This window comes from Oppia nitens, unplaced genomic scaffold, assembly GCF_028296485.1.
Source record: "Oppia nitens isolate AA-2021 unplaced genomic scaffold, nextdenovo-longstitch-racon4-pilon3 scaffold1_pilon_pilon_pilon, whole genome shotgun sequence".
NCBI lineage: Eukaryota > Metazoa > Arthropoda > Arachnida > Sarcoptiformes > Oppiidae > Oppia > Oppia nitens.
In genome coordinates, this window is record NW_026533199.1 from 9,449,774 (window position 1) to 9,474,986 (window position 25,213).

General features: G+C 20.6%; 1 protein-coding gene across 1 annotated transcript in view; it reads left to right on the forward strand.

The window, feature by feature from the left end:
* Positions 1-10,590, forward strand: part of LOC128951229 (acetylcholinesterase-like) — a 36,327-nt gene extending 25,737 nt beyond the window's left edge. The window contains exons 2-6 of the mRNA XM_054296478.1: positions 6,318-6,758; positions 7,775-7,987; positions 8,080-8,740; positions 9,344-9,732; positions 9,943-10,590. Of these exons, the coding sequence (XP_054152453.1) occupies positions 6,318-6,758; positions 7,775-7,987; positions 8,080-8,740; positions 9,344-9,732; positions 9,943-10,590 (2,352 nt within the window). The remainder of the gene's footprint in view (positions 1-6,317; positions 6,759-7,774; positions 7,988-8,079; positions 8,741-9,343; positions 9,733-9,942) is intronic.
* The last annotated feature ends 14,623 nt before the right edge of the window (positions 10,591-25,213 follow it).

The following is a 25,213-nucleotide window of genomic DNA, read 5'->3' on the forward strand; positions in this document are numbered from 1 at the left end:
TGATTTGTAGATGATATTAGTTTATTAAGTCATTATAGAAGATAAAAATTGAAAAAAATATTACAAAATAATTTTTTTAAAATATAATAAATCATATTTTTAATATAAACTTTAAAATATATTTATATTTCACAAAATAAAGAATATAATAAAATTGAATTATAAAAGCTTAAAAAAAACTATATTATAAAGTATATAAATATTTTCTAAATAAATATTCTAATTAACAATTTTTCAAATAAATTGTATAATTAAGCCGTAAAATACTAAATACTTATTTGTTGATTTAAAAAGGATTAAAAAATTGTATTTAGAGATATTTATATTAAATATAATAATTTGCATTTATATGAGTATAGAGTTTGTCTTTCTATATTTACTTATCAAAAACAAAAAATTATTTAAAACATATCGCGCCTTAAATTAAAATATTTACAACACTAATGGCTTAAATTTATATAAAGATAAATATTTACTCATAAATTATTCCCACAAAATAGTCTCTCTCTCTCTCTTATAATGTTTTATATATATATATAATTCACTCACAAATTTTAAAATGTAAAAGATTATTAAAATTTAACGAAACAAACAACACTACTAAAATATAGTAAATGTATCTATTTTTTCAGTATAAAATCATTGAAAATACAATAGGATTTTATGCAAACAGTATTTCATGTTATATGTGATGTTCTCACATATCAGATACTAAAAAATCAAAATGAGATATATTTATATAAAACTATAAAAATATACTGTATTTATATATGTGATGGCATTTATGGCGAGCACTGTTTGATATAAGTAATGGTATGAATAAGTGTTGGGAAGCAATAGTAATGTCGTGCTGTGTGCTCAGCTCATGTCGATATCATCATACATAAAGTATTACTGTATATACATATAGCTTATGGATCTTGAATTCATATATAATAAAACGGTATTAAATATCAATGCATTAATATTTGGAGGTAAAGCACTTAAAACTATAATATAAATATTCGTTATATATATCAATAGTACTGTATTTATATATCTAAGTATATACTGTATACAACATACAGAACTTAATCCAATGGCGTCTAAACTATGTTTTTATGCTAACTATTCATTTGTTATGGTATGTGACCAAACAGTTTCTGAAAGTCCAATCAAATTCTTCTATAATATTGAGAGATAAGGAAAAAATTGTCAATCGTTTATCTAAAAGTGTGAATCGGATGTCGACTCTCTGTCATTTTGGTGTCGCTTTTATATCAGATGGAAAATCTCAGAAAACGCCAGATTTCTCACAATTTAAAGAAATCCCTTTCCTTTTAATATCTAACTAGTGCTACATTAAAGCCACTGTCTCCCGGTTCTCATATATCCTTTATTAAACCAATTTTTTAGTCTTTTAATATATTTATATATTTTATATAAGTTTTATACTATATAAAGATTACTAATATATATATATATATATATATTCTATTATAAGGGATTAGTTTAATGTAAAAAATTCAAAAGGATTTTATCTTTTATGTTGAATGTATATATTATAAATATATAACAAGAATAAGTAAAGAATATATGAATACTATTTAGCCATAAATTACATAAATTGTGTCCAAAATAACGGAATTTTCTTTTTGTTAAATAAATCATAATATATTAATTATATTTAAGTCTATTTATTCAATGCTATTATATAATTATAAGAGTAATATTATAAAGCATTTTAACATTTGAATTGAAATTAACTTAAACTGGAATTTAAAGAATTCTTTTACAAACAAATATTATCTTTTAATATATAAACAAAAAGAATATGTTTTTAAACAAAATACAAAAATTACAAATAAAAAAATAAAATTTATGTCAACATTTGTCTAAATAATTTTCCAAAGTTCAAAAAATATTATATATTTTACAAATGCTAGTAATGCTAAATATGAGAATATTTTATCAATGATAAAAGTTTTGGTAACCATTATTTGTTAAACTTGACGGTTAAAAAGTATATTTTTAAGAAAATAAATACTATTAGTACCCAATAAATATCTAATTTAGGTAAATTTAATTTTAAGTTAACAGTTGGTATGAATGTATGTGTGTATGTGTATGACCTATGTATGTAATTTGTAATCAACTGTTACGGCGTTTTAAGTTATGTTTTGCGAAAAAGTTAAAATAAGTTATATTTTGAAATACTGCTATAAAAGTTAAACTCAATTTACCCAACACTTGTAATTTGTTGCCAACATATTGCCGGCAGACATCAAAATGTTAAATCAAACATTAACTATAATTATTGCCAAAAGCACCGGTAGATTTGTATTATTAAGACTAGTAATTGATTTAATACTTACCAACGAACTACTGTTTTTAAATAAATGTCTCTTTTTCCTAATACAATAATAAATATTTGTATCAATATATGTTTCAAAAAAAGTTATTATGTATTAACATTAAATACTTAAATAATATTTTAGCTATTTTTTATTAATAATCTTTAATCTTATAGAACAAAATTTTAATCCTTACTGAATTAACTTTAAAGTCTAATTATTATTAAAAAAAATATTATTTAAATCATAATAAAATATTTAAAATATAATATTCATAATATTATTTATTTCTTATATTCTATGTTTTAAATTTAATTATGAATAAAGAAAGTAACTAAAATAGTAATGATAAGATCACAAATGTAATTTTAAAGATATAATGCCAACATATTTTAAAAATCAAATTAATAAAATTAAATCATAATTATTGTTAATCAAGATAAATATATAAAAGTGTAATTAAAATTTAATCCCTTTACAAAAAAATAAAATTTAAAGAAAAATAAATTAGTAATGTATTTAATATATCATTTATTTTGCATTTGTTGCACTTTTATATTTTACCATTTTTTGATGGCATAATAATTGTTCTCAAAAATACTGTATATATTGTAAATGTATGTTTCTTTATACAGTTTATATATATATAATATGATTATATTTGTGTTTGCGCTCTAAATTTTATTTTTTTAAATATTAAATTTAAATTTCTAATTTTTCGTTTAATATCAAATCAAATAAAATTATATCTCATTTGATGCCATCAATTGCTCAATCATTGATATATTATTAATAATGACAAATAAATTGCATCTCATCTCTAATTTTAGGATCACATACGCCCCAAGAAATTCCCGCAAAAAAATTAATTTCCAACAAACTATAATTTTATAGGAAATTTGCATTTACATATTTGTGAGTAAATTTAAATATAACATTGCATACACATACTGTAAAATACATACACACAAATTCAAAAATAAATTGAATATAAAAAAATTATGTTAATTTTCTACATTAAAAATTTTTATTTTTTATATATCAATTTTTCAATAATATTGATTTTACTTGATATAACTGATTTATACAACAGATTAAATTTTGATATCATTTACAAAAAAATATTTGTATAGAAGTGTCATATTTCATAACATTATATATTTTTAAAAAACATGATATACCAGTATTAAATTAGTCTTATTTTTATAAGACGTTCATTTTTATTATTATTATTATTATTATTTTTTTCCCAAAATTCATTGATTTTTATAATATTTATTTTAAAAATTATTTGATATTTTTAATAGAAATAAACATTTGTTGTTTAGTTTAATAATAACTCTCTTTCTAAAAAGTTATAGACGTCCTTTGAGAGCGATACATAATAACTGAATATTATATATATCCAGTAATTAAATAAAATATTTTTAATTAAATTTATTAGAATATCTATATTCATTAAAATATGATAAGATTATAATTTTTGTGTTTAAGATTTATAAATCACAATTTATTAATCTAGATTTTTATATAGTTTATTTTGGTGTCACTTAATTTAAATGCAAATTCTCTCTCTCTCTCTCTCTCTCTCTCTCTCTCTCTCTCTCATTCATTTACACACACACGTATATATAGACAGTATATATATATACAAAATACACAACACTTACTTGTATTTGACGGATAAATCAGAAAAGCAATCAATAGATGAAAGAGAGAAAAAAGATATGAGAATACATACATACTCTGTATTACAGAGAGTATACATTATATACATTATATAATAGTAGTTATGTAAGTATTAGAGCATAAGTTATATTGATTTTTCGTTTGAATTAAGTATTCAATTCATTTCTCAACAATTTATTCAATTGGTTTTATATATAATATGCTTTATTTTTATTTAAATATCTTTATTGCTTTATCTGTCTTTTGCTATTTAATACCAAATTTTGTTTTCTCCATTCAAGTCAATCAAATCGTACAACAATTTTCCAAAAATAAAACCCAAAAAATCCATCACTTTTTATTAATGTAACACTATTTCATAATATTGCCATATAATTAGAAATATATTACATTATATAATATCAATATATATATATGCTATACATTATATACAGTATATATGGAGTATATATTTTTTGCTTCAAAGTTATACAGTCTTTCAAAAAGTCTATATTTATTTTTTTGCTAATAAAATGTCAGCTGATATGAGCCGTGAATTAAATTAGAAGAGTGACTATTGAAGCAAAAAATTGTTACCAAAATTTCTTATATATACTGTATATTTATATATAGTGTATATTGCATTCAAAAAGCTATGATAGGTATATGTATTCAAATACCAACAATACTGATATTTAGCTATACAGTATGTGTGTGTGTAAACCAATATTATATTTAATTTATAATATAGTCGTTCATCTATTTTATTTGAAGTTATATACTGTATATATATATTGGTATCTCTTTTGGGTTAAATATAATTATTGATACAATGTTTTGTTGACCGGAGATAACGATTACATCGATCTGTGACCGGAATTGTCTTATTTGTGATAACAGCGGTTATCTCAGACAATAGTTTTTTCCTCACTTATGTATATATATACACTGTATATAATAGTTATGCTCCCTTTCCCTGAAAATATAAACATCAATTGTCTTGTAATTAAAGCAAATCTTTTGATTGCTTACATACAATCCTTTTATGTTTATCATTTTCTTTTAAGAAAATTAATTCAATTAACTTTTTTTTGTCGGTTAAAAACAAATTATAATTAGCTTAATGTACGACTGGCCGCACAGGTATCCCATTAAAACTACGAGTTAATGATAAGTGTAATCAATATGATTATACTTTTTTACTCTATATTGTGTATAGCTGTGTAATATGTGTGTGTTTTTTATGTGTATACATTATTTTTCATAATAATGCATAATTTCAAATAATTTACTTAATTCAAATAATAATCATTTTAAATGTACTGTAATATTATAATACATAGATTATTAATAAAATTATCCGATTTTTATATTACATAAAGTAATCACATATTATAATGTAACAGTAATTATAACTAATATTTGACATTTGGGAAATTGGATTAGCATTTTTGTAAAAATAATTTATATTTGTAATATTTTTTGCTAACATAGCAAACATTTATTGTTTATGTATTTTGTATACATATTATAGAATATTTTTTAAATGTCAAACATGTTTTACATAACATGAAAATATTTTTGCTATTTATTTATATATTTATAATTCAAAACATTATACTACATTTAGATAATATATTATATTACAAAATAAAAATAAATTAAACAAATTAAATAAAAATAAATTACAAAAAATAATTTAATTTCTAATTTTAGTGAATTTTGAGATAAGATAAAACATTTACTTTATATTCATATACTGTTTATATATATCAAGAAAATGAAAAATATAAAATTTTTATATTTTGAATGATAAATTAAAATCAATATTTTTATTTTTACAAATGTTGCTATAAAGTAATGTATAGATATATTAAAAATGATATATTGCTTAAATAATGTTATATTTTATATATATTACATGATATGACCCACAAATAAATCATATAATAAATAAATACAATGTAAGAATAAATATATTTAATATAATATTATATTCTCATTTATATAACAAAATTCTTATATAATTTATTTTAAATAAATTAATATTACATTTATCTAATAAAATAAACAAAGTTTACAATTATTTCAAGCAAAATAAATTGACAAATAAATTATTTGTATTCCAGGAATACAAATGTGTGTAAAATTGTATCAATTTTTTAACAAATAGTTTAAATAATAATACATTATATATGTTAGAAACATGAATAATGTGTATAAAATTTTGAATAAACTATCTATTAATAATTATATGTTATATTCAGTACAATAAATATATTGTTTAAACCTTATGTATGTTGATTGTTACCATAGATGATGTGCTCAAATGCCATATACCAGGCCTGTCAACAAACAGACACTTATGACGACAACAGACCGACAATAACCGAAAATGAAGGAAAAGGTCAGAACCAGAATCTGATATCTCCGTCGTCAACAATACCGGAACAACTAGAATGTCATGTCCCGGCATTGCCAACGATAAGCATATATCATACATGTGCCACCCGTTCCCGTATAGCACTGGCACTTATTTGTACACTTTTGCTCACATTTGTTATCTTTGCCATAACGGCTGCCAAAAGTAAAACTGGCTTTAAATTTGGAGCAAACACTTTGGGATTAGAGACAACATTTAGCCAACAGTGGATGTCTGACCAGATGGCACTCGGACTAAGCCAACAGTCAGTAGTGGTGGACACGAAATGCGGAAAATTGATTGGCGATGAAGAACACGAGTCCTATGTTTTTAAAGTATTTACACGTTTTTTCTTCCAAAACTTTCCCATTAATTTTATCAATGATTTATAGACCAAACTAAACAATATGTCATCTCATGTTTTTTAAAAACAAAAAATGTTTCTCAGTTCCCATAATTTATAGGATTAAAACTTTTCAATGAATATTTTTATTAAAAAAAATAAATCCATTTATGTATCTAAAAATTATTACACAAAGAATATTCTTGGAAAATGTAATTATATAAAGAATAGAAAATATAGTTATTATTATTATTACTATTATTACTATTGAAGAGAATCCCATCAAATATTTTTACAAAAATTATTGTATTGAAAAATATTGTTTGAAATGTTGCCAAAATATATAACAAAAAAATATTTGACAATAAAGAATCATATAATAGTATATATTTATATTATATTATTTATCAAATAGGTTTAGGAAAAAAATAAACTAAAATTCTGCATATTTTTGACAATAGTCGTAATAGTAAAGTACAATAATTTCTAATAAATTTCAAATTATAGTTTTATTTTTTGCCTGAAAACTTGTTTTCTAATCATTTTTATATAACTTTTTTTATTTTTATTAATAATACATTTGGCAATAGTACATTATTGAGAAAACTTTTAAAACTTCAAACTTTTAATAACTTTTATTTTATAAAATTTATATAGTGTCTAAGTAGATAATATTTCAATTAAAAATAATAAAATAAGCTATTATTGTCACTTTAGTTTTATGTTTATAATACAATGTTATCATACAATATAAAGAATTAAATATTTTTATAACTTTTAAGTAATCTTTTCATTTAAGCTATTTATATATACATTTTAGTTAAGTTATAAAAATAATAGTATTTTTATTTTATTAAGATTTAAACATATAAATTATATTATTTTTATAATAAAATGATTTAAACATAAATAAAATCTATAATGAATGACAAATATTGTATTAATTATTTAACAATCCATGTCTTCAACAATCCGAGAAAATGTATTCATTATTTTGTCATTTATTAGGGCATACCATATGCTGTACCACCAACTGGCGCCAGAAGATGGTCACCACCGTTACCAATAGCTAACGACTCATCAAATTGTAATCAATCGGGACAAAGGCATGCAATCAAATTTGGATCGCCCTGTGCTCAGGTCAACCCTTATACCAAACAAGTCGAAGGCAAAGAAGACTGTCTCTATCTGAACATATGGACGCCTAATATCGATTCTGGGGTTAGAGACCATACATTGTTTAATAATATATTTTTAATTGATACATAAACATACAATATATATATATATATATATATATTAATATATAATAGGCTAAACTACAAGTTATGGTATGGATTCACGGAGGTTTTCTACAGTTTGGTTCGGGTCATCAGCCGGGCCTCAGACCAAACGGCAAATTAGCCAAAAGTCAAAATACTGTTTACGTCAGCTTAAACTTTAGGCTTTATGCGTTTGGTTTTATGCCATTGGATGTGTTGATAAATAATAATAATAATGACACCAAAAATAATAGCATAAAGATTGTAAATAAAGCTAACAAAGATAACCGTTATAATAATAATTCAACCAATTATGGTCTCATGGATATCATAATAGCGCTACAATGGATCCAAAACAATATACACATTTTTGGTGGCGATCCACATAAAGTAACTCTGTTTGGAGCCGATTCCGGTGCTGCACTCATACTGGCCATTACAAGCAATCCCGATATGAGACACCTGTACTCAAGCTCGTGGCTCATCAATCCGGCCCTATATCTGAATCACAGTTTTGCCGACGCATCCAAACATAATCGGAAAAACTTTTTAAAGTACTCGGGATGTGATTCGCGTCAATGTCTGTTAGGTCTGACCAGTAATCAAGTGATTGAACACTTTTTGGGAAAAAACGACCCGTCATTTCGTATTAATGATCAAAACGATTTGCCTATTTTGGGTATAATGAGTGAACAGCTAATTACAATCGATGGTAACAATTGATTGATACTTTCTAATTGTAATAATACTAATAATAACTAACAATTGACAACACATTTTTCATTTAGCCATTAATTTAATACATATATCTTTATATATGCACTTAAATTAAAGACTACATTATTTCAAAGTAAAACTTCTTAATTAAGATTAATAATGGATTGCTTAAAGAATCGCTTCAATGCAAGTGATACACGAATATTCTGTAAAAATGTTTAATACAATGACTATAACAATACAGTGATAGTACTGTAATACCAGTATATTAATAGTATACTTATTAAGGGATAGTAGTCTAAGCACTTGATTAGTTGTCCCAATGATTGTTAACTATCATTAGGGGATTAATTACTTAAAATGAGACGATGTCTTACATTTTATTTCTAAATCTTTTCAATTTTTACTTATTTTTCAAATGTTTTGTTATTTTCTCATAAATTAAAAGCAATCAAAGTTTTTTATTTGATAAGAAGTAACATAAAAAACAAAATCTAAGATAAATGTTTCAATTATATTATTATTTTTCTTTTTTTTCTTATTACAAAACTAACATAAGATATCAGTGTTAACAACAAAAATTTTAATTATTTTTTAGATATCTATGTCCGCGACGCGTATCCATTCAGTGAATCAATGTTTAATAGTCCTGTTCTCATCGGGTCGACCTCCCAGGCCATAGAATTTTGGCCCGGACCCCGTGATTTGGATACATGGCAGTGGAGGGACTATACTAAATACGTGACCACAAGTCTAGATTCGTTTGGCGCACAAGTATCACGACAGTCACTCCAGTTGTACGCACCGGTAGATGATGGCAATCAGACAACGCCGGCCATTCAATATATAAATATGGTGTCAGATCTACGACAAGTCTGTCCCATTGATTATTTGGCACAAACGTTGGCACAAAATTATGATAATAATAATAACACTAATAATTCATCTGTTTATCGATATATATTTAGCGCCCGACTCTCTGATGCTGTAAGTAATGTCATGGCATACAAACAAAGAGTTTGAGTAATGTTTTTTTTAAATTTAAATTTTTATTAATATTTTTTTACAAAATAAAGATTTTTTAAAAAGATGATATATACTATATACTGTATATATATTTAAAAACGTTTATATTTTTTCTATGTGCTATCTATACAATGATATTAACTTTTTTGTTTTGCTTTTCCTTAACTATAGGTCCGGGTCTATGGCTATCCTTCCAGTTATTCGTTTCATTTAATTGAAGTCATCGCCTATTTTGATGAAATCGAGTCATTTATAAGACATCCGACAAAAGATGATTTTGCCATTAGAGACACAATTCAACAATTAGTTCAATCATTTGTAAATAATTTAAACATTAATCAAAACTTTTATCACAGCCCTAATAAAAACGATTACAACAACAACAATGAAAATAAATACAATGAAAGCAGCACTACATCATCATCAGCAACAACAACACAAATGAGTGCCACAAACAATGTAACCGCTGCTGAAACTTCCACTGTTATCATCAAAAACACGATAAAAGATATGACAAACTCCACAATCGTTACCATAAACAGTACAACAACAGAGAAAATGATGACAAATGAAGAGTCGGAGGACATCAGTGAGACAACAACAACAACAACAACAACAACAACAACACAGCAAAGACAACCCAACAATGAAGATAAGCCGCGCGTATCGTTAGGTCAACCCTTTCCGCAACAGTTTATTGAGATCACGTCCCGATTGACCACAAATATGACATCGATTTATATTAAAAATTATATTCAAAGTGATCGCTGTCTCTTCTGGCAAATGAATCGACTCTTTGACTACGTTTGGACGGTTTGATTGGCTAAATGATGGACCAATTGGTCCGTCAAAAAAACGATGTTTTAAATTTTTATTTGTTATCTAAAAATAATAAAAATAATTTGTAAATAACTAAAATTAATTTTTAATTAATACAATATACATATTTAAAAATACAATGTAAAATGCTTAATTTAATGTTTTATAAAAGTATTGTCTTGTAAACAGTTATGTAGACATTATTTTTTAAATACAATATTTATTTAATTAATTACTCGTTTTTACCAATTTAAAGTATATTTTATCTTGCTTATTTATAAATGAGTTCCTAATATCTCTATTACTTTCATTTACTTAACATTAATAAGTAATTCACAAAAAAATGATAATCTAAAATATTAACAAAATATAATTGTTTTTGTGTTATATAATAATTAAACAAATGCTATTAAATGAATTTTGTAATAAATTGTTAAAAACGAACTTTTAATAATATTTTCTCTTTTTCTTAATATTTTTAGTGTCAATTAAAATAATTTATTGTTAATAATGTTTTTAAATATAAATGTTAAATATATTGTAAAATATAGAAAAAATTTTAATAAAAATATTGTGTAAATAATTAAATAGTAAATAATTAATTGTAATAAAAATAATTTAGCATTTATTAGTTGAGTAGAATTTCAAACATAAAAACAAAACAAAGATTAAATTAAAAATAAATATTAAAATTATATTAATTTTTAAAAACTTTAGGTTTATTATTCAATAAATCATATAAATTAAATTTTTAAAAGTTATGTCATGATTTTGTAAAATCATTGATTAAATTTTGTTAAAAAATTTTACAAAAAAAAATGTTTTATTATTGAAGTTTTTAGCAAATATTTAAGTGATTTTTGATTTTTTACAATTGTGTTATTTGTCATTTACTTTATACAATTGATATATAATAATAATACAGTCTGAAAAACATTATAAAATTTAGCTAAAACAATGCTAATTAACCAATTATTGAATTATATTATATTTAAAATGATTTCATTTATGTTACATGAGATATATAATTATAAATATAAAAATAAGTTTTGATATACAAAATTTTATTTTTAATTCTGATATTTATCATCAACTCAATAGTTGTTTTACACTTGAAATACTGTGTGTGTGTGTGTGTGTGTGTGTGTGTGTGTGTGTGTGTGTGTGTGTGTGTGTGTGTGTGTGTCACAAATATAATGGCATTGATATATGTAATTAACTATGATAATATTGAATATGTATTTGATTATTTTATTTTTTATATTAAGCATATGTTTTATTAAGTGCATATAAATTAGCTATTTAAATTATTATTATTTTTACATAATAACAAAATTATTTTTTAACAGAAAACAGTCACACATAAAATTTCAGTCATAAGATTCTACAAAAAAGTCTCTTTTCAATAAATTTTTAATGTTTTACTGTTAACCTCAATATACATACATACAGTATATATTTATATATATATATATATATATATATATATATATATATATATATATATATATATATATATATATATATATATATACAGTATATTTTAGTTATTTTTTTCTCAGTCAGTGATTATAATTTTCTCAGTTTTTTTTTGTATTTCTATCGTTTTAATTAAGCACTAAAAACTAGTGTTTACTCTATACTATAGCATTGATTCAGTTCAAGGTATTATCTGATATTTTAATTTGTATTTATTTTGTTTTATTATATATTGTATTATTACTATCATTACTGCTATTATTATTATTATTATTATTATTATTATACTTAATACTTGAAATATAATGAATCATAGTTTAAATAACAACAGCAAAACTGACTGTAAAACGTGAATAATGATTGTCTGTTTGGTATATATTATAATAACAAAAAATAAATAAATTTGAAAAAATATTAGTTTTATTATTTATTGTCTCTTTCACACACTTTTTTTCTCTATTTATATTATATTATTTGCAGCCCTGAAAACAAATATAACTACAAATTTAAACAAAATTGTAGAAAAAATTGAAAAATTTTAACACTTAAAAAAATTATTGAAAATTTGATTAACTATATATTTACTCATTTTTGTTATTAGTATTGTGTAATTATAATCTCTTATACGATATATTAATATAATAAGTATTTGTCAATTAGAAAAATAATCTCATTGTTAGATAAATTATAATTTCTAAAGTATTATTGTTATTGATAATCATCTAAATTAATAGATTATGTTTAATTATTTTGAATGTATAATATAATATATTTATTGTTCATAAATATTATTTCAAATCTATATTATATCATATAAAATATTATCAATTGATAAATGATTACTAAACTAGTGCTAATACTGTATATGTTATTTTTCTTTTACATAAATATATAAAACAGTTATAAAATTATATATTTGAGTACAATTTTGTGATAATTTTTAAAATTGATATATCATTCATTCAAACATAACATCATTATTTTGTTTAAAAATATTTTATAAAACTAAAACAAACTAAGATAAGAGAATTACAATGAGATATAGCATTAAGTCATATGACAATTATTTATAGAAATATTTGCTTAAATTATATATTATATCATTTATTAAAGATTTGATTTGAATTGAATGCTATAAATCAAAACCTACTCATAATTCTCTCTCTCTCTCTCTCTCTCTCTCTCTCTCTCTCTCTCTCTCTCTCTCTCTCTCTCTCTCTCTCTCTCTCTCTCTCTCTCTCTCTCATATCTCTTTATGTTTATATAATTATTGAATAAATCATTTATTAATATTAATTTTATTATTTAATATAATATTTGAATAGAAAATGCCATATGATATATGGTGGTAGACTTATACTTATATAACTAATAATTATTATATATTTAATATATTTATATAATTTGAATGCTACATAAACCCACGCGCTATATATCTATGATTAATTTCTATGCGATTACGACCTGGACACTTTTGTTATTAGTTGACATCAATTTTATGTTTATATTATTATAATGTCTATATTTTCATATAATAATATATATAATTTATATAATGACAATATTCTAAATAAAGTGGTTATGTTATAAATACAGTATAGTACATACTTTATCATTAAAATACAAATGTAATAATTTATTAATTTAAAATTAAAAGGATTTTATTTTGTATTAGAATTAATATACAATAATTAATAATTTTATTTAATATTTAAAATTTCAAAATACCATTTTATGCTATAGTAATAATCATATTATAAATTATAATATAATAAAAGTTTAATTTAGTGGTAATATGGAGTTCAAGTGCGTTCACTACATCATTATATCAGTCATTGTCATCGATGTCATTGATATTTCATTTGCTTTATTCAGACATTTCATTCATCTATTTTTTAATAGTTTTGTTTACTTAAGTTGTTTTAATCAGACTTTACTTTTAAAAAATATCTTTGATATAAGATTTACTAAAATCTAGTTATACAGTGTTTTTTAATTACATTTTAACTGTTTTATCAATAAATATATATTTTAGGATGAATTGCATTTTTTGATGGTTAAAATAAAATATTATTTACAATATTACATTATTATTTATTGTGTTTTAAAACTAGTTTAAACAATTTAAATAATAAGTTTTTTAAAAATCAGTTGAAAAATTTTTGAGATTAATTTTATTATATATAATATTTGCTTTATTTAATAAAACAAGTGTGATTTGTGGCGTAAAAGATAATAACTAAAGTTTAGATATGACTTCAAATATTATGACATATTATAATCTTTATGCCAAATGATATTAAGTTAAACTATAATAAATGATACACTTATTGCAAAATATTACATATTGTGTGTGTGTGTGTGTGTGTGTGTGTGTGTGTGTGTGTGTGTGTGTGTGTGTGTAATATCAATATTAAAAGCTTATACAATATAATTTACCATTAATTACTTTATAAAAAATTTTATTTTTGTTAAAAAACAAGTTTTTAAATTCGAGAAATAACTAACCATAATATTTTAAGTTTTAGTAACACAATAACATAATATAGTATAATTTATATGATTTATTTTTTATGTATTATGAAGTAATTTTATCTGTCATTAATTAAATTGTGAATTAGATTTTATCTAAAACAAACATTATTATACTAAATACTAATAGTTATTATAAAATATAAAAATTAATAAAACACTGAATTTTTATTTTATAAATAGTTTATTACATAGTTTTCATATATTATGTTCTTTTGTTTTTCTTCTTTATGCAAAATATAAATTATACTAAATATTAATATATATTATAGTAATATATAAATTTAGTACAATAACTAACATACATAACATAATGTTAGATAAGTATGCTTTCTATTTAATAATTTTTAATAAAACCAGTAAAGTATTCATTAATAAAATGAACTTTTAGTATCAAAATTATTAAAATCCTTTTCGATAACTTAAATAAATATTGATTTTAATGAATGAATTCTTTTTTTTTAAATTACAACTTTTATAAATTTAGTTTTACTAAGATTAGTATTTTTTGTTTATTTTTGTTATAATTATTTTTTTCAAATATTATCTTTAAATTCTCTATTTTCTATGTTTACTGGGAATATAAAACTTAAAAATAATATAATAATTATATTTTCTATAAAGATTAGAGATATTTTATATGTGGAAACTTCCCTTATTATAAACAATACTCAAACATTATAAGATATAAAGTCATATTTCATTTACACATTTTCTATTATAAAATTCTAACATTCAATTAGATAAAAATAAAAAATATGTATTTATATAATAAATATGATTGATTAAAAATTTGTTGACATGTTTATAACACGTGCCTAATGGTCAAAGTTTAAATCATATATTTGATTATCTCAGGGAAACGTATTAGAAATATATATAACAACTTGTGATATGATTTATTAACTTAACTTTCAGTCATAAAAAACAATAAAATGTCTTATAAATTATAAGTTATAATTAGTAAATTAATTAAATGTATTGAATACAATGTTCAAATATCATTAATGTTGTAATATCCTTAATATTATAAATATATGGTTCAATTGATTCAATAAATAGGATCTTAATGTAAAATAAACAATAAATAAATAAAAATTATATTTTTGATTCTTGTGTAACATAAACTATTAATGCAATTATTCTAATAATATATTTCTATTGAAATACAATAATTATTTTAGAATAAATTTAGAATAAAATTATAAAAAAATTAAACATCTTGCTTTATTGTAAATAATATATAATACTGTATATATATATATATATATAAACATTTGCTTTTTATTCAATGCAAATAATAATGCTTTTTTATAGTATAATAAAGTGCCCATTCATTTGTATTGAAGTGCATTATAGCATAAAATAAAGTGCAGTACATTGACATAATCTGGTATATAAATTGTATGTCTTATTTGTTCAGTCAACTTATTTAATAAAACATTTAAAAAATACTAAATTTACTTATAACCTATTAATATAGATGTATATTTTTTTAATTCATTGTAATTTATGTGTTAATAGTATTATATCATATTTATCAAACATTGTCTAATATAATTATTTATAAAATAAAATTTTATTTTTTTTATTATTATGTATAAAAAATTTACTACGAATTTTTTAAGTAGAAATGATTTATTATTATTACAATAAAAAATGTTATGGAAATATATACTGTATTGGTTTGTAATGATTAATTTATTGATTGTTTGTTTGTGTGTGTGTGTGTGTGTGTGTGTGTGTGTGTGTGTGTGTGTGTGTGAATACAAAAATACCATTAAATAAAAAAATTAATTATCAATTAAGGTGTATTATTAAAAATTATTATTGATGATATATAGTTTTTAATTTATTATAAACAAGTTTTTATTGATTGATTAATCTTACAAAACATAGTTCCTATTATTGTTATTATTATTAAGATCTAATTATATGATAATAAACAATAAAATAGTGCAATACTTAAAGTTATTTCAACAATACAATGTTATTTTTTAATACAATTTTTTAATATAGTATTATAAGTATCTTAGATATTAAATTAGGTTTTAATAATATCGCCCATATTTGTTAAAAAGCACAAAAATTGATTATATATATACAGTATAAAGTATAATAAACACTTCAAAAATAAACAATATATTTTTTATACGATATATTTTATTATTGTCGTAATAATACAGTATATATATACAAAAATATTACAAAGATTATTTCATATTTATTAATTAAAAAATTTTTTAATTGTACATGACCATATTTTTTAATAATAATGTTATTATCATAAATTTTGTTATCTATTATATTAATTATAATAAAAACCTTTATTTCTGTTTTAACACAAAATGTTTTTTTTAAATAATAAATAATTATTATTAAGGAGTGATAATACAATAAAATTATATTATTATTATAACAATTTATATTTTAAATATTACAATAAATACAAATATATTAGTATATTTTATTTATTAATATTTTTACAAAATTTTCAACAACAAAAACTAAAATAAGAAAATATAGTTTTTACTTTTTTCTAAATTAATTACACTTACAAACTATATAGTACAGTATAAACAGTATATACTATATTTATGAGATATCTTATAGAATATTTATATTTTTTTAAAACGCTATATAGTGTATAGCGTAATTAAAAAGCATAAAAATATTATTTTGTATTTAACCAATATCTTTTTGTTTTAAATCTGAAAAACAAATACTATAAAAATAACATAATTTACTTTAACTTTATTTGGTACAAGAGATATATCTGATAATTTTATATAAATAAATAATACAATTTAATCAGTAATTTTGTTTGTATCTTATTTATATTTTTAAGTATCAAATTTACATTGAAGTAACTAAATGTGTTTTGAAATATAGTATTTAATAGAATATATATAATTAAAGAAATAAATTTAATAATGTTTTGTATAAAACTTGTTATATATATATATACCGTATATATAAATGAAATTAATTGTAGTAATATCTACTATATTAATTATATTAATATTTAAATAAAAAATGTTTAAATTATTTTAACTCTATAAAATAAAACTAGTTATTATATTATTAACTTTCTTTATATATTAATATTTTTTAAATATTTAAAATAAAAACAACATTATAATTATTGTTATATTTGTAATTACAATATTATAAAACATTTTTTTGTAAAGTTTTGTAATATACAGTATATATTATTATATACCACAAATTATTAATACAGATTTATTAACACGTTATATATAATACAGTATTTATTATTTTTGTAAAATTAACTGTTAGTTATCTGTATTAATCATAATTATTGCATTGGATAGCAATGTCGAGACCAAAAAATAACAGACAATATCAAAACTATTATACAATAAAATAAGTAAACTCTCTCTCTCTCTCTCTCTCTCTCTCTCTCTCTCTCTCTCTCTCACTCACTTACTCACTCACTCACTCACTCACTTACTCACTCACTCACTCACTCACTCACTCACTCACTCACTCACTCACTCACTCACTCACTCACTCACTCACTAAATCTATATACAATATGTCTATTTATTTATTTTTTGTTAGAAATTTTGTAAATTACTAAAACAAAAAATAACAAAAATATAGTTATTATTTACTCTATTCTCACATAAAATTTGTTTGAAATTATATATAATGTGCGAAATATTTAGTGAAAATTCTGTGAACCAAAGAGCCGGTTAAATGTGTGCTCAGATATAACGATAAATAAATGACTTTTAAAATATAAATTTACGAAAACATAAATTTTTTTAAATTTAATAAATCATTTCTTTGATTTATTTATCACTTTATTAAATCATTGATTTTGATGTTTAATGTGATAAATATGAATCCTTTTTATTATATAATCATTAAGTTGTTTATTATTAGTTAGCAATTATGACACCATTAGATACTATTATATTTATAAATTTTTTATCAAAAACAATATTAGTATTATTACTAAATTATTTTGTTATGAAAAATTTAATTGATTTTTCAATTGAATGAGTAATTGAATAAATTTATTATATAATAATATTTATATCAATATAAGTATTAATAATAATTAATGACAATTTATAGGAAATACTATTATATACTTTATATAATGTATTAAATAATAATATTATATAAAGACTTTAATCATTTTATCATTTAATTAGTAACACAAATGTACAACAAATACAATAAAATTTACTGTAAATTCAATAAAACTCATTCAAAATATTGTTGCGATTGAGTTGTTTTTAAGGACTTTCCAAACACAGGTATAGGTGTTGTTAGTTGAATGGATCAGTTGGACAGCGAGTGTCTGATATATATGAGTGAAATGGTTTGAGTATTGTATAAAAGATTAGTACAGTTTAGCCATTAGTTTATAAGTAAAGTATGTTTTATACTGTATGTGAAATACAGATAAGTATTGGTATTAAATGGTTAGCTATCGGTTACTTCAAAATAAGAGACAATTAGACAAATTGATCGATTGAATGGTGACATTAGTTTGAACTCAATGGCCGATCGTTATAGGAATGGATAGTTGATAGTTATAAATGTAATTAACATAACATATGAAATGCAAATAAAACTATAAAGCATTTCCAGACCAACTCCTTATCCAAATTATATATTAAATTCATGTAAGATATCAAATGACTTAGTTTGACAAAATAAATTCAACATTAATCATGAATGGTATCAAATCACTTAAAGAAATTATGATTTTTAATTAAAATTTAAACTTAATTTTTTTTATAAATATTTAAACAAATTTTTCTATGTGTTCCTGAAGAGATAAATATTTTATGCTAATCCTCTATATATTATTTTTAATGCTTTATCCAAATCTGAAGTTAAAATTTAAAATTTCGAAAATTTCTGACAGACGAACATAAAGAATTCAGGAGTTTGTGAATAGGTATCAATTAAAAGGTATATTAAAATATATAACAAAATTATAGCTAAAAATAATATAATAGATTTCCTCAACAATATATAAAACAAGTTTTTAACAGTCAATCAAACATATCTACAAAACAACGGTTTGGCTTTTGATTGAAGTAGAAAAAGGAAAGGAAGAAAAGTGATGGACTTTTATATTATTTTTTGTTTGTTTGTTGTTTACAATTAATCAATTCAAACAAATCCATGTCCTCGTAATATATTCACAAATTGTTTATAATAACAAATGTTCTCATACTATATGCCACAAAAAAAACATTATTATCTATTAAAAACAAATAGGCATAACAATTGACAATATCATGATTATACAGTAATATGTGAATAATAATAGGAAAAAATTAAGTCAAAAACACCTAAAAATATTATGATTATAATAAAAATAATAATAATTGTAGTAATCGTTAGTTGGCTGACTTGGTGTGCATTTTTGAGAAACAAATTACTATTTAATAAGTGCTCTAAAATAGTCTATTAAATTGTTTCAAATGAGCCATTAATGAGGTGTTGCGTGTCTTATATCAACCATACCATACAATACAAGACAATACCTCACAGTGTATATGCTATATATATATACAATATATACAGTATATAATATATATAACATTTTTTATATATCCCGAAAATTGCTATTAATAGTCAGGTTTTAGGAGTCAACAATATTAATATGAATATAATTGTATACCATTTTTTCAAAAGATCAAAAATTATAACTCATTAAAAACTAATTTAAAATCTATTGCAAACAGTATATTATGTAAGTATAAAAAAGGATAAATACAAATTAAGTACACATTAAAAATGATTTCAAACAAAATAATAAAAAAAACTTGTTTTTTAATATAGCATTTAAATAATTTTACAGTATTTATGATAATTGGGAACAGTTCCTAACTATGAATACAATTAGTTATTATTTATATTAATAATCACAATTTGATGTGTATAATCATACATTTCAATTGTATCAATTATTTATTTATTTGTGTGTGTGTTGTGTCTTATATCATACATTTATTATCTATATAATGCAAATTGTACTGTAAATAAAATATATTAACTATATATATACTCAGTTGAAATTAATTTAATATTTAACTAAAAAGTTTATTTAAATTAGAGACAAGGATGAGATCGGGGTCACCAACAACTACAACAAAATTATATTTTTAAAAAACCAAAACAAAAATTGTTTAGTTGAGTGATGGGACATGACATTATATATGTAAATTTGAAATTACTGTATTATAATTTAATAAGTAATGATAACAATAATCTTTAAGTTAAATAGCAGTAAATAAAAATAAAAATACCACAAAAAAATTATAATATTATTATAATTGTAAATATATTAATGTTTTATCTTTTTATTTTATTTTTTGCTTAATACGATATATGCAGTATAAATGTTGTTTAATGTAAGCTCCCCTTGATTTGTGAGAGCATTTTTAAGACCTTAATTACTTAATTAAATTAATTAAATTTTGTTTGAAACTAATTTTTACAAATTATAAATTAGTTATATACTATATATATATATATATATATATATATATATATATATATATACAGTATATTGTGTTATTGTTTCAAAAGTGTTCTTTGAATTTCATTAAATAAAACATTTTGTTTACAGTACTTATTACAGTACATATACATCAGTATTATGTTATAAAATATTCAGTTTATATTTGAATAATTGTCGTAATAATAGTCATTTTTTATATTAATATAATTTATGATTTTATGGTGCATTATATTAAATTTAAATTATAGATTTTTCAGTAGATAATTGAAACAAACATATTCGACGTTTGGGATAAAAAACAAAAAATACAAAATTATATATATATACAGTATATCATAATGATTGCTATAATTAAAAATTTTAATTTAGTTTTATGTTTTTTATTATTGTTTTCAATATTTTGCTATTAGAATTATTTTTGGTAAATTTGTATTAATTAATATTTTTACTACCAAATCATCAATTTATATCTTACACTTATTTGTGTTAAATACAAAAAATACTCTTTAATTGTATAAAATCCTTAAAATTTACTATTTTTATCTATTTTAGTAAATCAAAAATTCATTATATTTTATTTTTTGATTTATTATTTTACAGTATATTCAAAATGTTTTATATTTAAATGTAATTTTACTTTTCATTTATAATCAATCCGTAAATTTATATTTTCATTAATTTATTATATCAATTATCCTATTTTCCTCTAATCTATATATATATTAAATAATAATAAATACTTTAAAATAAAATAAGATTTTTTTAAACTATAGAAAATAAACTAAATTATTTTCCTATACTTTTGTTATAAATACATTATTTTAAATTTACTGATGTTTTATATTCAATAAAATTATAAAATTCTTATTATATTCATAAACAGTGATGCATTAAATTTTATGCAACAAATTATAGTTAAACTAATTATAATAAAATATTTTAATTTAATAATTTTAAATATAAATTTATGTGCAGTATTATATTGATTTTTGCTATATATGTATTATATACATTTATTTACGTATTAATGTAAATTGACTTAATCTAACATTAACTTTATAATTGACTGTTTGATATTTTGCAGTCAGAATATGTTTTTATTGATAAAATTGAAATGATATAAATTTATATATATAATAAATATATACACAATTTATATTTTTTGGTAAATCAACTTTTATTGAATTTTTTACAGATAATTATAAATTGAACTAGTTCCAATTATACCCACTGTATATCCCAACAATAAAAATTATTAATCTATACTATTATGCAATTTCAGTAAAAAGCAATATTTAATTTTGTTTTAATTATATAAAAAAATAAAAAGTTTTAAATAACTAAAATTTTGTAATAATTAAAAATATGTTATGGTTATTGTAGCGCGAGATTGCAATGAACTGATAATAGTGTATAAAAATTACAGGAAATTAAATGATAAGAAATAAAATTAACTCAAATAACATACTATATAACACTCTCTTTATAAAAACTTAAGTCAAATACAGTATATTGTATAATATTATATATAATTTTTGACATTTATTGTATATTTATTACATATTATTTTTAAAATATGTTATTTTGTTTTTTATTTTTAAAATTGATATTGTTTTATTTTTGTATATAACTATTTTGAAATATTAACTTAAATATAATTTTCATTTTTTAAATACAAAAAATATATTATATTTATAGTTTGTTTTGTAGTTTTTTCATACATCATAAATACACTGATAAAATTCAATGCTATTTAGATTAATTAAACAATTTATCTTTCGATTAGTTTGATTAGTAAATATTTTTTACAACTTATTTAGAAAAAATATTAAAACAACTTTGTTTTCAATTTATTTTTATTTGTGGCAAAATAACAAGTAATATACAATATGTATTATAACTTATGTAAAGTAAAGTTATATGATATACAACTACACACACAAACACACACACACACACACAAATTTATCTATAATTAAAAATACATTGAATAAAAATAAATACGGTAGTTAATTTTTTATACACTATATAATTTATTATGTTTTGTGTCAATATGTATTTCAATTGACAACATGATGATAAAAACAAGTGGTGTAATAAATTATATATATTTTTAATAACATCATGTTTTATGAAATTTCTACAATTATGTTATTTTTTATTTTAGTAAATGTATTGTTTGAGTTGTTGCTTATGGTATATTACTGTAGGTGCAGCCTATCTAAACTGATTTTGGTTATTTGTTTAGCTAATAGTGATATTTGTTTTTAGATCAATGATTATTTGAAACCAATACTTAAGCTATAACTGATTCAACACACACACACACACAAACACACACACAAACACACACACATACAAATCATATCAATAGATTATACATTTATGCCATATTTACTAATTTATTATTATTATTATGAATATATTCAAACATATAATAAATAATTTGTTATTAATTTATTATTATTTATTTTTTTGCTGTGTCTGTAACAGTATGTGTTTGTGAATACAGTTGTGTTGTTATTTGCAGTAAAAACTTTTGGTTCAATTCATAATAAATAAATGATTTTTTGTTTGTTTGTTATTTATTTATTAATATTAATTAAGTGCAGCTAATACTTAGTTATATAAATTTATATTATTCATGCATACAATTCATAAGTTAAGCTAATATACTATTGTAATATTACTAAACTTTAGACTAACTCGACAATAATATATACATACAGTATTTCATAGCAATAATACAGATACCAATATATTATACTTGTTTTATACAACAAATAGAAACAACAAAAACAACAGCAAAAAAGTTAAACTTTTTTTTTTAAAAAAACTTTGTTACTACAGTAATACTAAAAACACATTTAATAGCATAACTACAGTATAGCAAAAAAAATAACATTCATCAATAATGCAAATAAGTTTTAATCTAAATTTGCATCAAATGAAACAAACAAAACACAACACAACGCATACATTTATATACACTAATATACAGAGAAACTAAAGCAAACAAACTATAAATATAATTTACAATTGTCTGTCTGTAAGTAGTGTTGTTCACATAAGTTTGTTTAGTTATGTGTTTATATACTGTATATAACTTATATTTTTATATTACTACTGATTGTAATACACAGTGGAAATTAATTTTCGTTATATTGGTAGCAGTTTTTTGTCAATCGACTGTTTGCTTAATACAGTATAACATAGCATTAATAAATATATTTCTCTCTTTCTCTTTGAATGCTGTTTTAATGTATTGAAACCTTATTTTTAGATTTTTATATTATAATGATATTTAACTTAGTTTTAAAAAAATTATAAAAAAAATTCATTACTAAAACTATTATTATATGGCTTTCATGAGTTCATTTGCTTTCTCTCTAATGATTTTTGTGTGCAAAAAGAATATTATGGTTATAATCATAACAATAATAATAACATTTACTATAAACCAGTATATAATATGATAATCAATTTATTATTTGAACACTTTTATGGTTTTATGTTTTTCAAAAAAAAACTGAATCTTATATATATATATATAGTATATTAAATAATAAATTTATATTATAAAATTACTTTTTTTTCATTTTACAATACAATATGATAATAATAAGGGTTGACTTTAATTTGATATTTTTGAGAAAAAGGTTTTTTTTTATTTTGTAATAAAACATAGTTATTATGTAATAATTTAATGGTTTTTTCTTTAGTGAATCGGCACTTAATAACTTAAATATGCAAAAAATTTTATGAGTATTTTTTACATTGATGGGATTACAATTGATATGTCAATAACTAATAAATATATTATATTATTAATTACAAAAATAGATAAATATTTTTTTACAAGTAAAAATTTATGCCAATTAATAAAAACAAGTTGTTTTGAATGTTAAATATTTTAAAATGTCATTAATTATCACAATTATTTATTATATAAGTTATTTGTCACTAACACTATACATACTCTACAATATATCATAGTTTATTACACATCACATTTAAATACAATTAAAATATTTTTAATTTATTTAAAAACTATTTTATAATTTATTATTTTGTTTACATAAAATTTTATATTCA